The sequence below is a fragment of the Vulpes lagopus genome, chromosome 23 (assembly GCF_018345385.1).
Source record: "Vulpes lagopus strain Blue_001 chromosome 23, ASM1834538v1, whole genome shotgun sequence".
Lineage (NCBI taxonomy): Eukaryota > Metazoa > Chordata > Mammalia > Carnivora > Canidae > Vulpes > Vulpes lagopus.
Window position 1 is genome coordinate 44634679 of NC_054846.1, and position 20754 is coordinate 44655432.

Here is a 20754-nt window from a genome sequence, read left to right on the forward strand (position 1 = left end):
AGGCAAAAGCAGTATTTTAAACACAGAAAGTAACTACTTCTACTTCAGAAAAAAACTTGCTGTAAAGAGAATATTTTTTAAAAATTGTATGTTTGGAAATATTTGCATCATTATATATACAGATTCTGAAAGACCTAAATATATCACCTATAAAAACCTCATGTGGATGCACTAAAATATTTTGAAATAATTTTGTTAACAAGTGCAAACCCATTTATTTTAATTATGAAAATGCCAAAACTTGAATAGTTTGCAAGAACTGTGATTTAAAAATGGATATTTAGCAAGGGAAACAAAGGCAAAAATTAACTACTGGGACTTCATCAAGATAAAAAGCTTTTGCACAGCAAAGGAAAAACAGTCAACAAAACCAAAAGACAACCTACACAATGGGAGATGTTTGCAAATGACATAGATAAAAGGCTGGTATCCAAAATCTATAAAGAACTTATCAAACTCAACAATGGCAGGGACATCTGGAGGGCTCAGTGCTTGAGTGTCTGACTTGGGCCTAGGTTGTGATCCCGTGATCCTGGGGTACTGGGATTGAGTCCCTCATCGGGCTCCCCACAGGGAGCCTGCTTCTCCCTCTGCCTTTGTGTCTGCCTGTGTCTCTGTGTCTCTGATGAATAAACACACTATTAAGAAAAAAAAAAAAAGAAGTGGGCAGAAGACATGGACATTTCTTCAAAGAAGAAATACAAATGGCCAAAAGACACATGAAAAAAAGCTCAGCATCACTCGGCATAGGGAAATACAAATCAAAACCACAATGAGATACCACCTCACACCAGTCAGAATGGCTAAAATGAACAAGTCAGGAAACAACACATCTTCGCCAACACATCTGTTGGCGAAGATGTGGAGAAAGGGGAACCCTCTTACACTGTGGGTAGGAATGCAAGCTGATGCAGCCACTCTGAACAACAGTGTTAAGGTTCTTCAAAAAGTTGAAAACAGAGCTATCCTATAACCCAGCAATTGCACTACTGGGTATTTACCTTCAAGATACAAATGTATTGATCCAAAGGGACCCTTGCATCCCAATATTCATAGCAGCAATGCCCACAATAGCCAAACTATGGAAGGAGCCCAGATGTCCATGGACAGATGAATGGATAAAGATGTGGTACAAGGGAATACTACTTACCCATCAAAAAAAAAAAAAAGAAATCTTGCCATTTGCAAAGATGTGGATGGAACTAGAGGATATTATGCTAAGCAAAATAAATCAATCACAGAAAGACAATTACAGGATTTCACTCACATGTGGAAATTAAAAAACAAAACAAAGCATCATAGGAGAAGAGAGGAAAAAATAAAATAAGACAAAATCAGAGAGTGAGACAAACCATAAGAGACTCTTAATCATAGGAAACAAACTGAGGGTCACTAAAGGGGAAGGGAGGAGGGGATGGGGTAACTGGATGATGAACATTAAGGAGGGCATGTGATATAATGAGCACTGGGTGTTACATAAGGCTGATGAATCATAACCAATAATAAATACATTATGTGTTAATTAACTGAATGTAAATAAAAATTTTAAAAAATAAAAATTAAGAAAAACATGGATATTTACAAGGTAAAGTTCAGTAAAATATTTGCCTAGTGAGTAATACTAAAAAAGTAATTACTATGACTTAGTAAATACAGTATATGCTGTAATTCTTCCTTAAGGGAATTACGTATACTTCTGAGGTTATCTTTTTTCCAGCAAAAAAAAAAAAAAAAAAAAAAAGATCATTATAACAAAGTATCCAAGTAAAACAAATTTAGGATCAGATTTCTACATCATTATAATATGAAATGCTAAACCATCTAAAATAATAATGAGAAGCATATTTAATTACACTACTCTCACTATAAATAAGATTTATGAAAGACATTAAAGACCTAAAGAAATATATACATCAATTTCCCCCAGATTGGTCTACAAATTCAATGAAATTCTAATTAAAATCACAAATGAGTATCTTATGAACTTCTCAAGTAGAGCCTAAAATTCATTTGTGAGAGTAAAAGGCTAAAAATAGCCAAGACAACTGTGCAGACCAAGAAACGATTAAAACAATGTGGTACAATGTGGAAACAAATGAAAAAGAGTACAGAGAAATGGACCAGAGTGATGTCAGCATCAAAGTAGAATAAGACATCCATCGTTCTGTCCCCCTTCCAACAACAGTAATTTGGGATCTAGTCATGGACAAAAGTGCCTCTGTGGGAGTTGTCGGATCCAGTACCACACTTGAAGGGAGCTGAGAAGTCTCTCCCACCCATGTGTTGGGTAACAGATATACAGACAGATCCAACCACGGATCTTGCAGTGGCCCATAAACTGGCTCCAGTCCTTCTTGACAGGGGTCTGGAAACCCTGGATGATGGTATCTTAGACAACAACCCACAGATGAGAGAACCTCTGTGCAAGTCCAGGTTTCCAGAGGACAAGTTCCTATCACACTGTTGCAGGAAAAAAAATACGAGTTTTGACACCCTGGAAAGGAGTACTGAATGGTGAGCTGCATGACTGAGGGGTGCAAAGGGGTGGAGGAGAGTAGCAAGACAGGACTCCGGAGGGCACCAAGGGGACATAGATACCATTCACTTCTTTTGGACTCCACCGAAATACATTAAAAACTTTTACAAATCAATCACAAAAAGACAAAAGAACCCAAAATAAGTAGAGGATTTAAAATGGCAGTTTGCACAGGAAAAAAAAAAAACTTAAATGGCTAATAAACACAGGAAATATATTCAATACCATTTGTAATCAGAGAAAGACAATCAAAACATTTCACAACTCTTAAACTGACAGTTGTTGGGGGCCCCTGGGTAGTTCAGCGGTTGAGCGTCTGCATTTGCTCAGGGCGTGATCCTGGATCCCGGGTCTGGGGATGGAGTCCCACATCGGGCTGCCCGCACGGAGCCTGCTTCTCCCTCGGCCTGTCTCTGCCTCTCTCTCTCTCTCTGTGTCTCTCATGAATAAATAAATAAAATCTTGGGGAAAGAAACCCTGACAATTGTTAGTGTGACAAAACTAGGATTTAGCAAGAAGTAATCAAAGAATTCATTTCATGCAGGTGCAAGTACAAACTGGCACAGTCACTTTGGAAATCAATTTGGCAATAGTTGGTAAAGATGAGGGAACATAATGTAGAAGCCAGAAATTCCACTTGAGTTGTCTACCCTAGAAGTACTTGTATACACAGGAAAAAGGACATTCATTGATGCAACGTTTGCAATTAAAAAAGTACTACAGAAACAATTTTAAGTGTCCCTCAGCAAGGAATGAGAATAATACAGAGCAGGGACACCTGAGGTAGCTCAGTGGTTGAGCATCTGCCTTCAGCTCAGGGCATGATTCCGGGGGTCGAGTCAAGTGCCGCACTGGGCTCCCTGCAGGGTGCCTGCTTCTCCTCTGCCTGTGTCCCTGCCTCTCTCTCCATGTGTCTCATGAATAAATAAATAAAATATTTTTTTAAAAAAAGAAGAAGAATTCAAAGCAGTTGAACAATTAGGCCCTTATTTACCAACACTAATAAATCACAAAAGCTATGTTTTTTTAATTAAAAAATAATAAACAAGCTGTAAAGTATATGCAGAGTAGAACACAATTTATATAAATTTTAGGTATATATTACAATGGCATATTTTGTTTATAGATGTTTGTCGAAATAAATGTACAGGAATGAGAATGATTCACAGCAGTTTCAAGAAAGGTTTCCTTGGGGAGAAGGAAGAGAGTAGTAGCACACTGAGCAACCTGTAGCAATTACAGCAAAATGTTAGTAGCATCTGCTTAATCTGACAGTTATGTTCTTCTCTATACCTTACCATAGAATTGAGATGTTTCACAATTTAAATAAGTGTTTTCAAAGGTAGAAATTACAGACAGCATAGACATTTTTCAAGAAACAGAACAGTTACAAGAGTATGTGAAGGATAAAGTGGTTGTTTTTTTCTTAATATGATAGATACTGGAGTCTATTTGCTGATGGGAATGATGCATATGGGTGAAACAGATAAATCAAAAATGAGAGAAAGGAGATATCAAAAGGAAAGATGAACGTAACAGCAGAATTTGCTAAAAACGGGCGGCACGATGTGCTCTGATTTTCGACTATATAACATTCAAGATGTGCTTTGATTTTCAACTATATAACATTCAGGAAAGTACAGTGACATCAGTGAACTAAGAAACTTTGAAAGTTTGTCTCTCCACCAAAGTAATGAAAAAACTGGCATTAAGTGTCAATAGTCAACTTCTTCAGAACTCTGGAAATTAATAAAAGGCTATCAGCAATCCAAGGAGCATTCAGTCAAAAAGAACAATGAGCTTCATTAAGAAGAGAACTTTGTGGTTCTTTAACATTTCAATCCTAGCCTCTCTGCTCCCCAGCAGCCTTGAAAAAATGTTTGTATTCCTGGTACTAGCATCACCAGCTAGACCCCAAGACCTAATTAACCTCCTACTGCCCACTCACTGACCTCTGTCCCACATTTCTTCCTTAAGCTCTTCTTTCCAGCTATCTCTTAACTCCCGCAAATGGAAGCCAAAAAAGCACCCCTCAAGGGATAGCAACGGCCCTCACAAGACCTCCAGCTAGCCCAGGCCATCCATACCAGTTTGATTCCAAGCCCCAAAGTGCACCTGTACAGACGGACCATGGAATAACTGCTAGAATGACTGACAATTACCTTGACTCATTATAACACTAAAATCTCTGCCCAAGGAGAAGCACAGGTCTCATCTACATAATATACAATGTATGTACAGGCATGTTTCCTTTTTCTTAAGGCGACTGTGCAAACCCATGCCCGCCTCTACATGTGATGGCAAAAATCCCTTTTTAAAATATTCATCTTAACCCTAAATAAAAGGAATCCATCCACCCTTGCTCAGGGAGTCACAGCTATGCAAGTTATTCCCTATGACCTCCTCACTTGCTGCAAATAACATTTACTTTGTAGGACAACTCCACCGGGGTACCTGTGTCCCACCAAGGAGTGAACTCAACAATGGTTCGGTTACACCAGTACCTGGAGTGAGCAGAACAGGGAGAGGGTTCTCTCAAAGCCTCAGTCCAAAAGAGAAATCATTATTTGACCTGTCTGGTGGTTCCCAACAAGACTCCACTCGAAAGGCTTATCTATGGAACCTCACCTAAACTTACGAAAAGCTTCTCCCTGGGGGCCTATTTGTGAAATATTTTAATACCACAGCTGCTTGAGAGAATAGATGACAGTTGGGTCAAACAGGAGACAAATCAAAAAGCTTAAAACCGGAAGCTGAGGAAAAGATATCCATGGGGCCTGAAAAGCTCCGACAGATCCCTGGGGATCTAGAAGGCCCTTCACCAGCATAGGGTGGTGTGCACGTGTTCAACAAAGACCTCGGAAGGCCCTAAGCTCTTAGTCTGACTGACCTTGAGGTTCTGGGCAAGCAAAAAGCAAAGCTCTAGTAAGCTGCGGGGCAGAGTGCTAAGTGTCCACACACACACACACACACACACACACACACACACACACACAGAGCTCCTCAACAAAGATCAAGCTTACTGGTTCTATGCATTTAAGAAGTTTCTGTCCAATCATTTACTGAGCACTAACTAACTGAGCAGAGACCTCAGTGGCCATATATGACAAAGACACAGACTTTACAGAATTAGTTTAAAAATGGTACAAATAACAACAAACCCCAAGAGAATCTAATATAAGAACTATCACCTCAGGGGCTTCTGGGTGGCTCAGTTGGTTAAGCATCTGCTTTTGGCTCAGGTCATGATCTCATGTCCTGGGATCGAGCCCCACATTGGGATCCCTGCTCAGTGGGGGGCCTGCTTCTCCCAATCCCTCCCCTTCAGCGCTCTCTCTCCCCCTCTAATAAAATCTTAAAACAAACAAAAACTATCACCCCATAGAATCTGAATAGTCCAGTTTTCAACAAAAAAATTATAAGACATGCAAAGGAACAAGAAAGTGTAACTCATTCAGGATGGGGGAACAATTAACAGAAACGGTCCCTGAGGAGGCCCAGACATTGGACTGACTAGACAAAGACTTTATATCAGCTATGTTAAATTTATACAAGGAGCATGTATGAGAACAATGTATCAAATAGAGAATTATCAATAAAGATAAATAAATACATGTGTCATATTTCACAAGAAATACTATGTCCAAGAAGATAACAACTACAACGTAAAACTTACTGTGTTGCTTTGACTATGTCCCATGTGCTGTAATCATCAATATGAGTTTTCCGTCCAAGAGGTTCACCATATCCATGGTTATAATGGCTTTGGGGTTTGATTTCCTGTTAAAGAGTAAATCACACAAAGGCAAAAGTTAAGAAGAAAGGTACAGAAAACATTTCAATATTTTACTACCACTTTTGCACTGTTTGAAAAATGTTCACTATTGAAATGATTAGTTTTCTTATTCTAAAGATGCAGAGAAAAAGCATGTTTAATAGATCTACCCCTTGCACATACTCTTAAAACAGAAAGCTGTGAACCTAGAAGTTAGTGACAAATTTGCAAATGAAACTCCTCTTTAGCTCCATAGAACTCTTACTTCATCAAATCAATTCTCATTCTCTCAGACCAATTTTTTTTTTTTATTCCAGCATAACCGCTGCCTCTAACACTCTTTTTTATTTTAAAATTTGAGTACAGGTGACACGCAACAAACATTACACTAGTTTCAGGTATACAACACAGCCATTCAACACTCTAACACCTAACACTTTACTTTAAAACTTCATCACATGCCAAATAAACTCTAACGTGGTAAAGAAACAAACCAATGGAAATTATTCTTCTATTATTTTTGGATACTATCTTTCCTTAAACTCCTTTATGCTGAGGGCTTGTTAAACATCTACCATTAAGTGAGTAAGGAACAATGGGTCAGTTCTAATAAAATAGAAGTCTGCTTAAATACTTCTAAATAGGTCAACACTCTTAATTTTAAGCAGTTTTACAGAATATAACAACCATTCAAAGCTTGTATGCTATACATAATTTTCTACTTAAAATACAAAATTTGAGCTTTGCGCAGGGGCAGTATCGTAGCCAATGAGGTTTATCCAAGGAGCGATTACTGCTAATTGAAAATACAAAATTTGTTATGCATAGCTTCCTCAATATAACACAGCACTAAGATACAATTATCTTTTATATGACAACAGAAAACTGAACATGTTTGGCCTGCTATCCATAAAGCACAATATGGTGTACTGCATCCTCAAGTCAGGATATGATAAAACCAACATTAAGTTTAAGAGGTTGCCAAAAAATTCAGTAATTAGATAAAAAGTGCCCAAGTGTCCATCGATAGATGAATGGGTAAAGAAGACGTGGTATGGAATATCAGTCATAAAAAAGAATGAAATCTTGCCATTTGAAGCAACATGGATGGATATACGGTATATTACTAAGCAAAATAAGTCAGAGAAAGACAAGTATCATATGATTTCACTCATATGTATAATTTAAGAAACAAAGAAAAAGAGACAAACCAAAAAAACAGACTGTTACCTAGAGAGAAAAACAGATGGCTGGAGGAAGCAATGGGTGAAATAGATAAAGGGATTAAAAAGTACACTTATCACGATGACCAGGGAGTAATGTATAGAGTTGCTGAATTACTATATTGTATACCTGAAACTAATATATGTTAACATATATACAGGAATTTATACAAGAATTTTAAAATACATATTTTAATAGATTATGTTTTAAAAATCAAAGCCAATGCAAGAAAAAAAATTCCCAAACATCAACCTTTTAAATATAGACAGCAACAGTATTGCTGATTTTTCCTTTTGCACCAGGCTCCACTGTGGTCCGGACAGTCACTTGCCCTCAAGAACTTTACAATCCAGAGTGGAAGGACAAAGTAGGTAAGAAACCTAAGTCAAATACTGGAAGCAAGAACCTCGCAATAAGAAATTAAAACCTAAATAGAGAGAATATAAGATCTAAAAAGTAATAACTTTAAAACCTATTTCAATATGAAAATCTGTTAAGGCAAATTGCTATTCTTATTTACCTTTACAGGCAAAAGTAATATTCACAAAATAAAAAATAAATCTCTTTTTAAGGCTTACCATCCTAATGCTTCCAGGGACTTTAATTCCATTTTTATCCCCAGAAACTTCATTTATTATACAAAATGATTAAATTATACTCTTAGTTTCTCCACAGAAACTGCAAAATGTTCTAGAAATCACTTTTTCCTTCCAGTTACATTTTTATATTAAATCTGTTTTATCCATCTACAAGGTTTTTGTTTTTACTTTTTAGTAAAAGAAACTTGATTTTTAAAAGATAACTTAAAAATATCCCTACAGTAATTCCAGAGAGGTAAAGTCATTCCCACTAAAAGGCAGAAGTAATGATGTTAAAGCGAATCTCCAACCTGTTTCATTTCCAAAAAAAACAAGTTTTTTAATATGGATTTCAAATTATTTTTCTCGCTTTTAGCCTGGAAACTGAACTATAGAACTAGTACCTCATCACTGTGACAAATGACAACACTATCAATATAATCACTACTAATCACTAGGCCTAGGAATAAACAATTATAATTTTTTAATTTCAAAAAACAAAAAATATACTGTGTTCATGTCAATAAGTGTATCTTCAATAAACGTACAATTTTTAATTACAAGTTTGCTATTACATATCAGATACATTTTCAACACATATTTAATTATACTTTTAAATTGTATAATTTTATTTAAATGGGGACCAAGAAGCAATTTAATTGATACTTGCCAAAAAATTAGTATTACTTTAAAAATACATATGTAGACCACTGTAACTTTTAAGAATGTGGTAAATCCATTAGAAGCAGCTTGGTGTAACAGAAAAAGTCCTTGACTGAGAGGCTCCTGAATTCAAAGTCTGCCACTTTCTTATCTAGGCTATACCCAGTGAGGCAATTCACTACTATAGGATTCAGGTCCTTCATCTGTAAAAAGAGAAGGATGAATAAGATAAGGACACAGATCCTCTGAAGTGCCTCAAGGACCAACAACAGGGTGTCAAGAGCTCCAAGGCTTAAGCTCTACTCTCAATTCATTCACTTCTTAAACAAAGCCCTTTGTTACTTACCCGGTCTTTAGATACTGAGGTTTTATATAAGATTCCTTTGGGGGGGGGGGGGCAAGATGCAGCTGTTTTAAAAGGTTCAAAAAACTACTAGATTACAAATCCTCCAAGATGCCTTCTAAGATTAACATAAAACGATTTTCTATACTAAAGAAATGGCAGCCATAGGAAGCTCCTTAAAGCAGCTAGTTAACAGCCAAAGTTTTTGTTTTGTTTTTAAAGTAGGCTCTACCCTCAACATGGAGCCCAAGGCAGGGCTTCATCTCCTAACCTTGAGATCAAGACCTGAACTGAGATCAAGAGTCAGATGCTTGCAATGGACTGAGCCACCCAGGCGTCCCAACAACCAAAGGTTTTTACAGCTCCACAGTTGAAGAGAACTGAAGGAAGGAAGAAGACACCTCCAAACTCTAATGCTGAAGTAACAGACGAGAATGAGAAGAGCTGGGATCCCGAGCAGCTGCAGGCTGCTGCAGTCACATGGCAGGTGGACGGCAGGTGGACACAAACGCTGGCTTGTACATCAAGATGGTAGATGTCATAAACATGTTTATTCAAATGCCTGGGTGGAATATAACCAATCAACTAGTTACCAGGTGTCTGTGTGCAATCTAGTTAACTTTTTTAGAATGCCAGACCTATTAAATCTTTAGTTTACATTCATTTTTTATTTTAAAAAAGAGGGAAGCAGTACTAACCAAAGAATCCTCTATGGCCCAGAGCTTATGTTTATTAACAACTAAATACAGATGTCTTATAGGTGCTCTAGCAGAAAAGGTTCTCTAAAAATTAATTTGATAGTAGAGTATATTTGAAAGAATAGATGTGCAAAGAGTAAATTAAGAATATTCAGGAAAAAAGAGTAAGGGAAGAGATTTGCCCTACCACTGACTAAATTAGGAAGGAAACAAAAGCAAAAATAGGAATGATGCAGTAAAAAACAGGGCAATGGAAGAGAGCTTGAAGAATGAGAATTAGAATCGGGGGGGGGGGGGGGTGGCACCTGGGTGGCTCAGTGGTTAAGCATCTGCCTTTGGCTCAGGTCGCCATCTGGGGTCCTGGGATCAAGCCCCTCATAGGGCTCCCTGCAGAGATCCTGCTTTTCCCTCTGTCTCTACCTCTTTGTCTCTCATGAATAAATAAATTAAAAAAAAAAAAAAGAATCAGGAGGGAAAGATGTATTATTCAATATATGGTATAAATGAACAAATGCTAGCCATTTGATAAAAAAAAAAATTAGCAATCTCCAACATACTGATATGCTTGATAGAAAGATGCCAACAAAATTTAGCCAAGGATATAGTTTCCTTAATGGTAGGTAATACTGAAATGCGCCTGAAAGTAAACAGGGCCACACACAACAGAATTCAGGGCAAACTAATGGAGGCTTCCCAGGTCAGCCCACACTCCACCTAAGAACATACAGATGCCTATGAGAGAGAAGGATGGGGTTCTCCTGGTGAGAGAAGGATGCATCTTCCTGTTCTTAGGAGTGTGCACCCCTCCTGACTGTTCCAGAAATTCTGGCCATATACCAAGTCTAAGTAACTTGTTCAAAAAGCTAATTTAGGACTTTCTTCAATGTTTACTACAGGACAAGGTAAATTGCAGGTCAATTTCCCAGGCATCCCTGAGATGTGACTACCTCCTGGCAGGACCAGACTCCAGCCTACCTATTCTCACCTCACTCTTCATTTCAGAGAACTTCCAGCCAGACCAAAGGCTTAAATATAAGAATACTGGCAATAACAGCCCTAGTGCACACAAAACAAAACAAAGCTCTGAGAAAAGCATGAATAACACCACATTTGACAAAATGGGCAAAAACTATGAAGATAATTCAAAGAGGGCAAAACATAATTGCCAGAGAGAAAGAGATAGAGCCATGTGCACATGCAAAAGAGATGAAAAAGACACCATAATTCCAAATTAATTAAGTAAATGCATTTCCAATCCTCCCCCAGCAAAGAGGGAGAAATCAACATTCTAGGGGACATACATGTTACCTACAAGGCACATGTTTCCTGCCTATCTTTGGTGCTCAGCCCACATACACACTGATTTAGCAAGCCAGGATTCAACTACATGCTTATGATCTGCCCTGTGTAAAATGTATGCTGTCAGGTATCATTCTAATAGGACAGAGTCTGAATCAAAAAGCTAAATGTACTTAATTACATACTTTGAGTCACTCAAATTTAATTTCATTAAATGTATGAGATAAAATTAGAGCACCACAAAGGTTTACTGACAAGAAGAAAGGAAAAAAGGTCTATGCGTACATGACTTATTTTAAGTCCCAGCTAAAACTGACAAGCCAAATATGAGATCTTCTTAAAACCGGAAGTAGTGATGAATTAAATTCTAGGCATACCATAGGATTTTTTTTTTATTTTTTTTTTTTACCATAGGATTTTTTAAAAAGGAACATCAATTAAACAACAAAAAGAATGTATAAGCATACAACAAATATAACCAAGGGAACAATGCATAAGGAAAAGCAGTAGCCATTACAAGATCATGATTTTAAAATGTATTTAGTTAACAGTGCCAGCAGATGGCACTACACTCAATTCAACAGAATTCTAACTTTTTTGATGCTCTCTTCAAGGGAAGATTAGACAAAAGTGGTTTGATTATAAAATGTAAAGATTTCAAATCAACTTTTTCAGTAAGCAACAGATCCCATATATTACATACTCTGCTGTGGTCCTGGATCCCTGCCGAACACTACATGATTATTGCTTCTAATAAGAGTCCGACTTGACTCACAAGTTCTCTCCATACTGTGGTAGTACCACCACTGCCTCCATCCAAACTCAAATTAATCTTGCTTGCTTCCAACAAACTTTACCACCACCTTGTAGCTTCTTTAAAAGCTGGTTTTCACTTCATTTCCTTCTAGAATTAATCTACATCTATACAAATATTTTTAACAATATACATTAATTTGGCATACTTTTTTTCTTTCCACAGAAGGTGATGAACAAATGCCTCTATGTACATCCCCCACCCCCGCCATCTCCTCAAAAATAAAATTTTTAGGATTTTTATTTAGGATAGTATAAGATTTACAAAAAACAATGCAGAATACTCACATACTGCACACCCAGTTTCCTCTACCATTAACATCTAACATTAGTACCGCATTTGTTGCAATTAATGAATATTGATACATTATTATTAACTGAAGTCTATACTTTATTCAGATTTCCTTAGTTTTTACATAATATCCTTTTTCTGTTCCAGGATTCCATCTATCACATTAAAGTTCTCATGGCTCCCTAAGCTCCTCTGGACTCTTTTAACAATTTCTCAGACTTCCCCTTGCTTTTAATGTTTTTGACAGTTTTGAGGAGAGTTACTAAGGTATTTTGCAGAATGTCCCTCAACTAGGATATATTTGATTTGTTTTTCATTATTAGACTGGAGTTATGTGTTTTTAGGAGAAAGTGGTGTTTTCTAATTTACCTAATTTTTAAAATTTCCTTCAAAACTGTTATAACAATCTTCATTTGTCCAAATATTTTCACATAGTCTGTAATCATAGTACTCATATTTTAGAATCTTCCGTTTTACATTTCTTCATGCCATTACAGGTAGTTTTTGTAAGAAATGCTTTGAACCACTGCAAAATAATTAAGTTGATATATTAAAACATGCTGAGCAATGCCTGGGTGGCTCAGCGGTTGAGCATCTGCGTGACCCCTGGGTCCTGGGATCGAGTCCCACATCAGGCTCCCCACATGGAGCCTGCTTCCCCCTCTGCCTGTGTCTCTGTCTGTCTCTCTCTGTGTCTCATGAACAAATAAAACCTTAAAAAAAAAAATGCTGGGCAGCCCGGGTGGCTCAGCGGCTTAGCGCCGCCTTCAGCCCAGGGCGTGATCCTGGAGACCCGGGATCGAGTCCCACGTCGGGCTCCCTGCATGGAGCCTGCTTCTCCCTCTGCCTGCGTCTCTGCCGGGTGCGCGCTCTCTCTCTATCTCTGTCTCTCATAAATAAATAAATAAATCTTTTTTAAAAAATGCTGAAACATTTCCCAACCACTGCACATTTAGGTTAAGCTTATATTTCCTAACTAAACTCAGATGTTATTTTCTAGGCATTCCATTCCTTGTCTTCTTCTCTTCACCATCTTCACCATCTCTTCACCATCGAACTAGAAACTATGACAAGTCAAGAAGGCTATCTTCAATCATTTGTGTACTCCCAGCGCTGAGCACAAACAGAGCCTGGCATAGTATTTCATGCCCTTAAAGAAAATTACACAATAAATGGATGGGTTTCCCCCACTATTAAAAATACTACCATTAACTCATTTAGTATTTCTTCTTTTTAACTGGAGTAAACTTCCTAAAGTGAAATTCCTAAAGAGAATGAATATTTTTATGATGCATGATACAATATGTAAATTGTTTTGTAAAAGGATATTTATAATCCCACCAGTATCATATGATTAACCCATTTCTCCATAAATTCACTAGCACTATTCTTATTTTTATTGAATTCTTCCCCTAATTTAAATAAAGTAAACAATACTCTGTATTTTAGGAGTGCCTGGGTGGCTCAGCTGGTTAAGCATCTGACTTTGGCTCACGTCATGATCTCGAGATCCTGGGATCAAGTCCTGCATCGGGATCCTTGCTCAGTGGGGAGCCTGTGTCTCCCTGTCCTTCTGCCCCTCACCCCTCTCCCCACCCTTTCACCCCCACCCCGTTAAGGTACCTGCTCTCCTTTGCTCTCTGAAATAAACCAAATCTTAAAAAAATAAAGCCTTTGATATTTTAACTTTTCATATGCTTTACTATATTCTATGTCATCTTTTGAGACTTGCCTGTTCTTATCCTCTGGCTATTTTATTCTATTTGAAGCCTGAAATCTGTTTGTTTAATATATTTGAATCAAATTTTCACATATTGAGATTATATATTAAACTTTTTCATACTGATCTAAACACTTGTTATATTTTTGGGGTTGTTACTTATGTTTTCAATATATTTCAAGGATTATACTTTCTATAATCACATACAATCTTTTTCTTGGACTTTTTGGTCTTGATTTTTATATTTAAATATTACTGTAATCATTGGTGCTACCCATTAAGTACACCATGGACCCTTGAAAGTTAAATTGAGGGATCCCTGGGTGGCGCAGCGGTTCGGCGCCTGCCTTTGGCCCAGGGCGCGATCCTGGAGACCCGGGATCGAATCCCGCATCGGGCTCCCGGTGCATGGAGCCTGCTTCTCCCTCTGCCTATGTCTCTGCCTCTCTCTCTCTCTCTGTGACTATCATAAATAAATAATAATAAAAAAAAAATTTAAAAAAAAAAAGAAAGTTAAATTGAGTCCAAGTGATTGACTTTTTCTTTTTTTAACTATGAGATATAAATAAAAGAGACATGTTGCTTTCAGAGAACAGATTTTAGGAGCCAGTATGCAATTCCTCATTCTCTTTCCCACCACCATGGAAAATGGCAATATTCCAGAGAGCAGATAATCAGTCCAGGTCCCAAAGGAGCCACTATCCAACTTACAATGCATGTGTACTGCACACTAACATGTAAGCCACTAAGACTTCAGCATGGCTAGTGTAGCAAAACCCAGCTTAATCTGACTAATACAACTCTGAAAGTTATTTTGGTAAAGGCTTTGCAATGAAGATGTACATAAACCACTATATTTTGGAGCTGGATATCCAGGATAACCTCTCCATCTCAAGATCTTTAATGTAATAACTGGTACATAAGAGTACTGCTAATGTTCAACTTTATCTCGTATCTGGACACATGGTTGAAAATATTAATCCGTTTTTTTTAGGATTTCTTTGAATAGTCCAAGAATATAAACAAGCACTCCAAACATTTACTCCTGCAAGTAAATGAGGTCTTTCACTTCTGTGGCATATAGCATTGGCAAACACATCAAATGCAATATTAGGAAAAAATAATGACAGTAAATCCTTATTTCCTTACTTTTTTTTCCACTTTAAAAAGGCAATGCCTTTTATTGTTTCTCCATTATATATAAAGTTGTTAAATAGTATTCAAATACATTCCTCCAGAGAATGAGTAACATTGTATTTGGATATAATGCCCAGGTGACCACCATACCCTTTCACTATAAAATATGTCCACTTGAGATTAATTTTATCCTAAAACTATAGGATTCTGACCAGCATTCTTTTAATATTATCTCCTAGTTGGCCTGTAACTCTTATGGAAGCCTCTCTCCACTTCTCTGCTTCCTGCCCTTCACACACACAACTAACCCTTCTTAACCAGGAGCCCAAGCTCAAGTGCTGGCCACATTTCCCACTTGGCCCCAGAAAGCTGGGGCAGACACAAAATGTCCCACCTGTGGCAAATCTGAGGAAGTATCCTTCAAGCACTAGAAGTTTTGTTTGTTTTTTAAATGCATGTGTTAAGTGCATGTGTACACTAGGTTTTAAATTCAATCACCAAATTGCAAATATGATGGCAAAGAAACACTGAAAATCCTAAAAGAAATGCACAAATCCCATCTGCAGTTGAGTTCAAATAAACAAAGACTTAGACATCTAGTTCAGTCGGCAATAGACAAACAGGGAATTTTAAACAAGGAAATTACAGATGAGATAAACAATTCTGATGTTCACAGTGTGGACAAAACGTCCACACTAAATCTCATTCAAGCCCCCAAAATTTCAGGTGCAATTAGCTAACAAGTCTTAACTACTTTACTCAAAATAAATCCATCACCTCTTTTTTGCTTTGCCTCTACAACATCTTCTCAAATGGTCTGTCTGTCCATCTTGCTATTCCAATCACTCCCCTGCTTAAAATCCTTATAATCATGTAAAAGAAGGTAAAGCAATAACATTTCAGTAATCATGCAAAATTGCATGAACTGGCTCCAACTTACTTTTTCTACCATTTCCTTCTAAGCATCCTAAATGTTTATGTATAACAGCCATTTCAAGAAGCCATGATTATCAAAAAACCTCAGGGTCCTTTTGGTCATGTTAGCTATTCTACTTAGAAGGCACACCCATCTCAGATCTGGCACACTTTTTACAAATCCTTCGATTCACAATTCAAATGTCACTATAGCCTTCTTTGTTTCCCTCGGGCAGAGTTAATGATCCAGTGTTCTGTGTTCCCAAGGTTATGCAAACAAATAATTACAATACTATGTGATGGTGTGTTAGTTTCCCATTGCAGCGATAACAAGTTACCACAAACTTATTAGCTTAAAACAACCAAATATATTATCTTACAGTTCCGGAGGTCAGAGATCCAAAATCAAGTATCAGTATCAGAAGGTATCAACAGGGCAACACTCCCTCAGGAGGTACTAGGGGAGAAGCCGTTCTTTGCCTCTTCCAGCTCTGGAAGCTTCCAGTATTCCTTGGTTTGCGGCAACATTATTCCAATATTCCAGACCCACATCTCCAGATCTCTCCAGTCTACTTCATAGCCTTCTGTGCACATGTGTTCAAATCTCCCTCTGCCTCCCTTTTTGTTTTAAAGATTTAATTTATTTATTCATATGAGAGAGAGAGAGAGAAAGAAAGAGAGAGGCAGAGGCAGAGGCAGAGGGAGAAGCAGGCTCCATGCAGGAAGCCCGATGAGGGACTCAATCCCAGAACTCCGGAATCACGCCCTGAGCTGAAGGAAGATGCTCAACTGCTGAGCCACCCAACCAGGGGTCCCCCTCTGCCTCCCTTTTTATAAGGAGACATGTGACTACAATTAGAATCCACCTGAATAGCCAAGATAACATCCCCATCTCAACACTCAATTTAACTATCCCTGCAAAGACTCTTTTCCCTTATTGAGGTAACAACATAGGTTCCAGGGATTAAGACTTGACATCTTTGAGGGGCCCATCATTCTGCCTACCACAGGACAGGGATAAAGAGAGAAAGTGAGAAGTAAAGGGGCAAATTCATATACGCTGATGCTGTCTGTAAGCTGCTAAATCAGCTTTGAGAGAAACTCCCACCTTGATATCTGATCCCCTGGCCTGCTTTCAGCAACAGTCCTCTTAAGTCAGTTCAGCAAGAATCCCCCTACCCTTGATGTCTCCTGTTAGTATTTCCATCCACTGAACCCTCATTCTTATTGGCCATATTCCCAATTGTCCTTGCTATATTCAGAACTGAGCCCAGTTCTATTCTGAGGGGCTTCTTTCCCCCCTATTGCAATAGTTCCTGAATGAAATGAATTTTTACCACTTTAACTATTGTCCAGCTCTGGTTTTCTTTGACAGAATCTCCTCTCTAACATCTTCTGCTGTAGGAGAGGCAGGCATTCTTCAGCACACGTCTAAAAAAAACTCCTCCCTAGCTGTTATGTTACTGGTATAACCTGGGATTGCTTATGCCAAGCAGGCAACTATCTTTTGGTTAAGTTTCTTTCATGACGGCTCTGGCCTAACCAGCATCTGAAGTGCTCACCTGGTCCAAAGGAAAGACTCTTAACGTCACTACACACACAGAGGAAGCCCTCTCTTCTAGCTCTCCCACTGCAAGACTATTTCATATATCCCTTACCTTTATGCTTCCCAAGGAAAGCAGCAGCAGCCCCGTCAGTAACTGCAGGGGAGCCAAATCACACTTTTCCATGAATTCTCTAACACTCCACACTAAGACAGCATCCCAGCAGGCATCCAGTCACAGACACATTCCCCTCCTGAAAGTTCCTCAATTTTTCAGAGAAATTGTTTGCAATCCACATAGAGGATGATATAAACACTATCCTTTTTTGGATTCCTTTTTTGGATTAGTAACCCTTCAAAGAGCCCTTCTCCTCATTAAAATCTTTATTTTGTATAAGCTGTAGGTAATAGAGTTCCAGGACAAATCATAGCAAGTTCCGCCTCTCTGTTTACACTGCAGGGATCCTTTGTCAGCTACTGTCCTCAGCTTTGAGCTCTAGGAAAAATCCTTAGATGACACAGAAAGTCCCACTTAATAGCATATACACAAATATATCATAAAGTATTTATTCTTTCATATCTGGTATCTTTCACCCAACATTATGTTTCTGAGACTTTTCTGTGCTGATACATGTAGTTCAATGCAATTGCTAGATACTGCTTTATGAATGATCACATACAATTCCCTACGAGAATTTTTGCTACTATAAACCTACTACAATGAGCAATTTTACACAGGTCTCACCTGTAAAAGTTTCTCTAGGGAAAGCACCTAGTAATAGAACTTCTGGATAAAAAGACTTTGAGTATACTCAACTTTACTATCATTAAATTGCTTTCTAAGGTGGTAGTACCCATTTAAACTCGCACTAGCAATGTTTGAGTTTTCCTTTCACTATACTTAGATTTACCAGACCTAATTTTGAGGAAATCTGATGGATACCAAACCACACTTTGTTTTGATTCCATGAAGCAAAGAAAATGTATCCAGGAGAAATCAACTATATCAATGCCGATGAAAAGTCAAGAAAGATAAAGAGTACATGCTGACCACTGGATTCAGCAATATAGATGCTGCTTTACTTTGACAAGGTGTGGCATATGCCCAGCTGATTAAAGAAAAGATGGGAAGGAAAAGAACTGGGAACAGCAAATATAAGCAACTCTTCTAAGGAGTTGTGCTATAAAGAGGAGCAAAGAAATAGAGAAGTCAGAGGTAAGTGGGACCAAATGAAAATATGGTTTGGTTTGGGATTTTTTTTTTTTTTTTTTTTTTTAAGGATGGGAGAAATGATTGCTAGTATATGTACTCTGATAAGGCTAAAAACTGACGACATAGATAGGACTATGAGAACTGCTGGAGAGATGCTGTTAAGTCAGCCTGAGAGTATAAAAATTAGTGTAACCAAACACATAATTTTATGCTGAAAATCACAAAACACTAATGACAGAAACTAAAGAAGTTCTAAACAAACGGACAGATATACCACATTCATGGATTGGAACACTTAACATGATAAAGATGTCAATTCTCCCCATATTGATACATAAGTTTAATGCAATTCCGATCAAAATCCTAGCCAAAAAAAAAAAAAAAAAAAAAATCCTAGCAAGAATTTTTGTAGATATAGACAAGGTCATTTTTAAAATTCATATGGGAAGGCAAATAAAATTGCTAATTTTGAGAGAAACGAATAAAGAAAGCAGTTACTTAACTTCAAGACCTATTATACAGCGACAGCAATCAAGCTGGTATAGTACTGGTTGAGGGACAGATACATAGATCAATGACAGAGAACCCAGAACCCGGAAACACACACACACACAAACATGTTCAACTGATCTCTGACAACAATGTAAAAGCCAATTCAAGGGAGGAAAGATAAGCTTTTCAGCAAATGGTATTGAAGCAACTGGACATTTAAAGGCCAAAAAAACCCCAAAACACACAAAAAAACTCAACCTAATTCTCACACTTTATGCAAAAAATAACTGATCCTGAACTTCAGTGTTACCTGTGAAACTATAAACTGTAAAAAAGAAAAAGGAAATATTTGACATCTATGGCTAAGGAAGGGGAATCTGAGACTTGACACAAGAAAATACAGCCCATAAAAGTAAAAACTTAGAAACTGGACCTCAGCAAAATGTAAACTTATGCCATAAGAAAGACCCTACTGAGGCTGATAAGACTGTATACACTGGGAAAAAATATTTGCAAACCAAGACAAAGAACTAGTGTCTAGGACATATTTTAAAAATAAACAATAAAATAAAGAATCAATTGGAAAAAAAAGTGGCAAAAGGCATTGTTATGGGCTGAACTGTGTCCCCCCCAAAATCCATTTGCTGAAGCCAAGACGCCAGTACCTTAGAATGTTACTGTATTTGTAGCTAACCCCCATAAAAGGGGAATTAAGTTTAAATGAGGTCACCAAGGTGGGCCTCCATCCAATCTGACTGGTGTCCTTAAAGGAACAGGATATCTGGACACAGGCACTAGGGGCACTGTTGAGTACAGAGGAAAAAAACCATGCGAGGACACAGCAAAAGTGCAGCCATCTACAAGCTAAAGACCTCAGAAGAAACCAAACCTGCCAATACCTTGGACTTCCACCCTCCAGAACAATGAAAAAATAAATTTTCATTATTTAAGCCACCATGGGTGGTATTTCTATGCCCTAGCAAACTAATACGAAGAGACATTTCACCAAAGAGAATATAAAGATGGCAAACACATGAAAACAAAGCATCATCGGCTATTAGGGAAATGCAAATTAATACCACAATGACTTATCATCATATACCTATTAAAATGGGCTAAAATCAGAAAATGTCAATATTGAATGCTGTGAGGATGCAGAGATCTGATTACTCATACACTGCAGACTGAAATGTAAAATATACAGCCACTGTGGAAAACAGCCTGACAGTTTCTTGAGAACACTAACATACAACTACCATATAACCCAGTAATTGTACTCCTGGGCATTTATCCCAGAGAAATGAAAACTTTTTTTTAAGCTTTATTTATTTATCGATTGATTGATAAAGAGAGAGAGCATGTGCACGGGGAGGAGGGGCAAAGGGAGAGGGAGAAAATCTTAAACAGGCTTCCATACACTGGGTGGACAGTCCAATGTGGAGCTCAATCTCAGGATTCTGAGATTACAATCTAAACTGAAATCAAGGGTCAGACACTTAACCAACTGCACCAA

The 20754-nt window shown here is 37.8% G+C and overlaps 1 protein-coding gene and 1 pseudogene across 1 annotated transcript in view; one reads left to right on the top strand and one right to left on the bottom strand.

Moving 5' to 3' along the window:
- The window catches only part of ZDHHC17 (zinc finger DHHC-type palmitoyltransferase 17), an 88241-nt gene that overhangs the window by 55519 nt on the left and 11968 nt on the right, over positions 1-20754 (bottom strand). The window contains exon 2 of the mRNA XM_041738353.1: positions 6213-6316. Coding sequence (XP_041594287.1) covers positions 6213-6316 — 104 coding nt within the window. The remainder of the gene's footprint in view (positions 1-6212; positions 6317-20754) is intronic.
- On the top strand, positions 7051-7227 carry LOC121481718 (annotated as a pseudogene).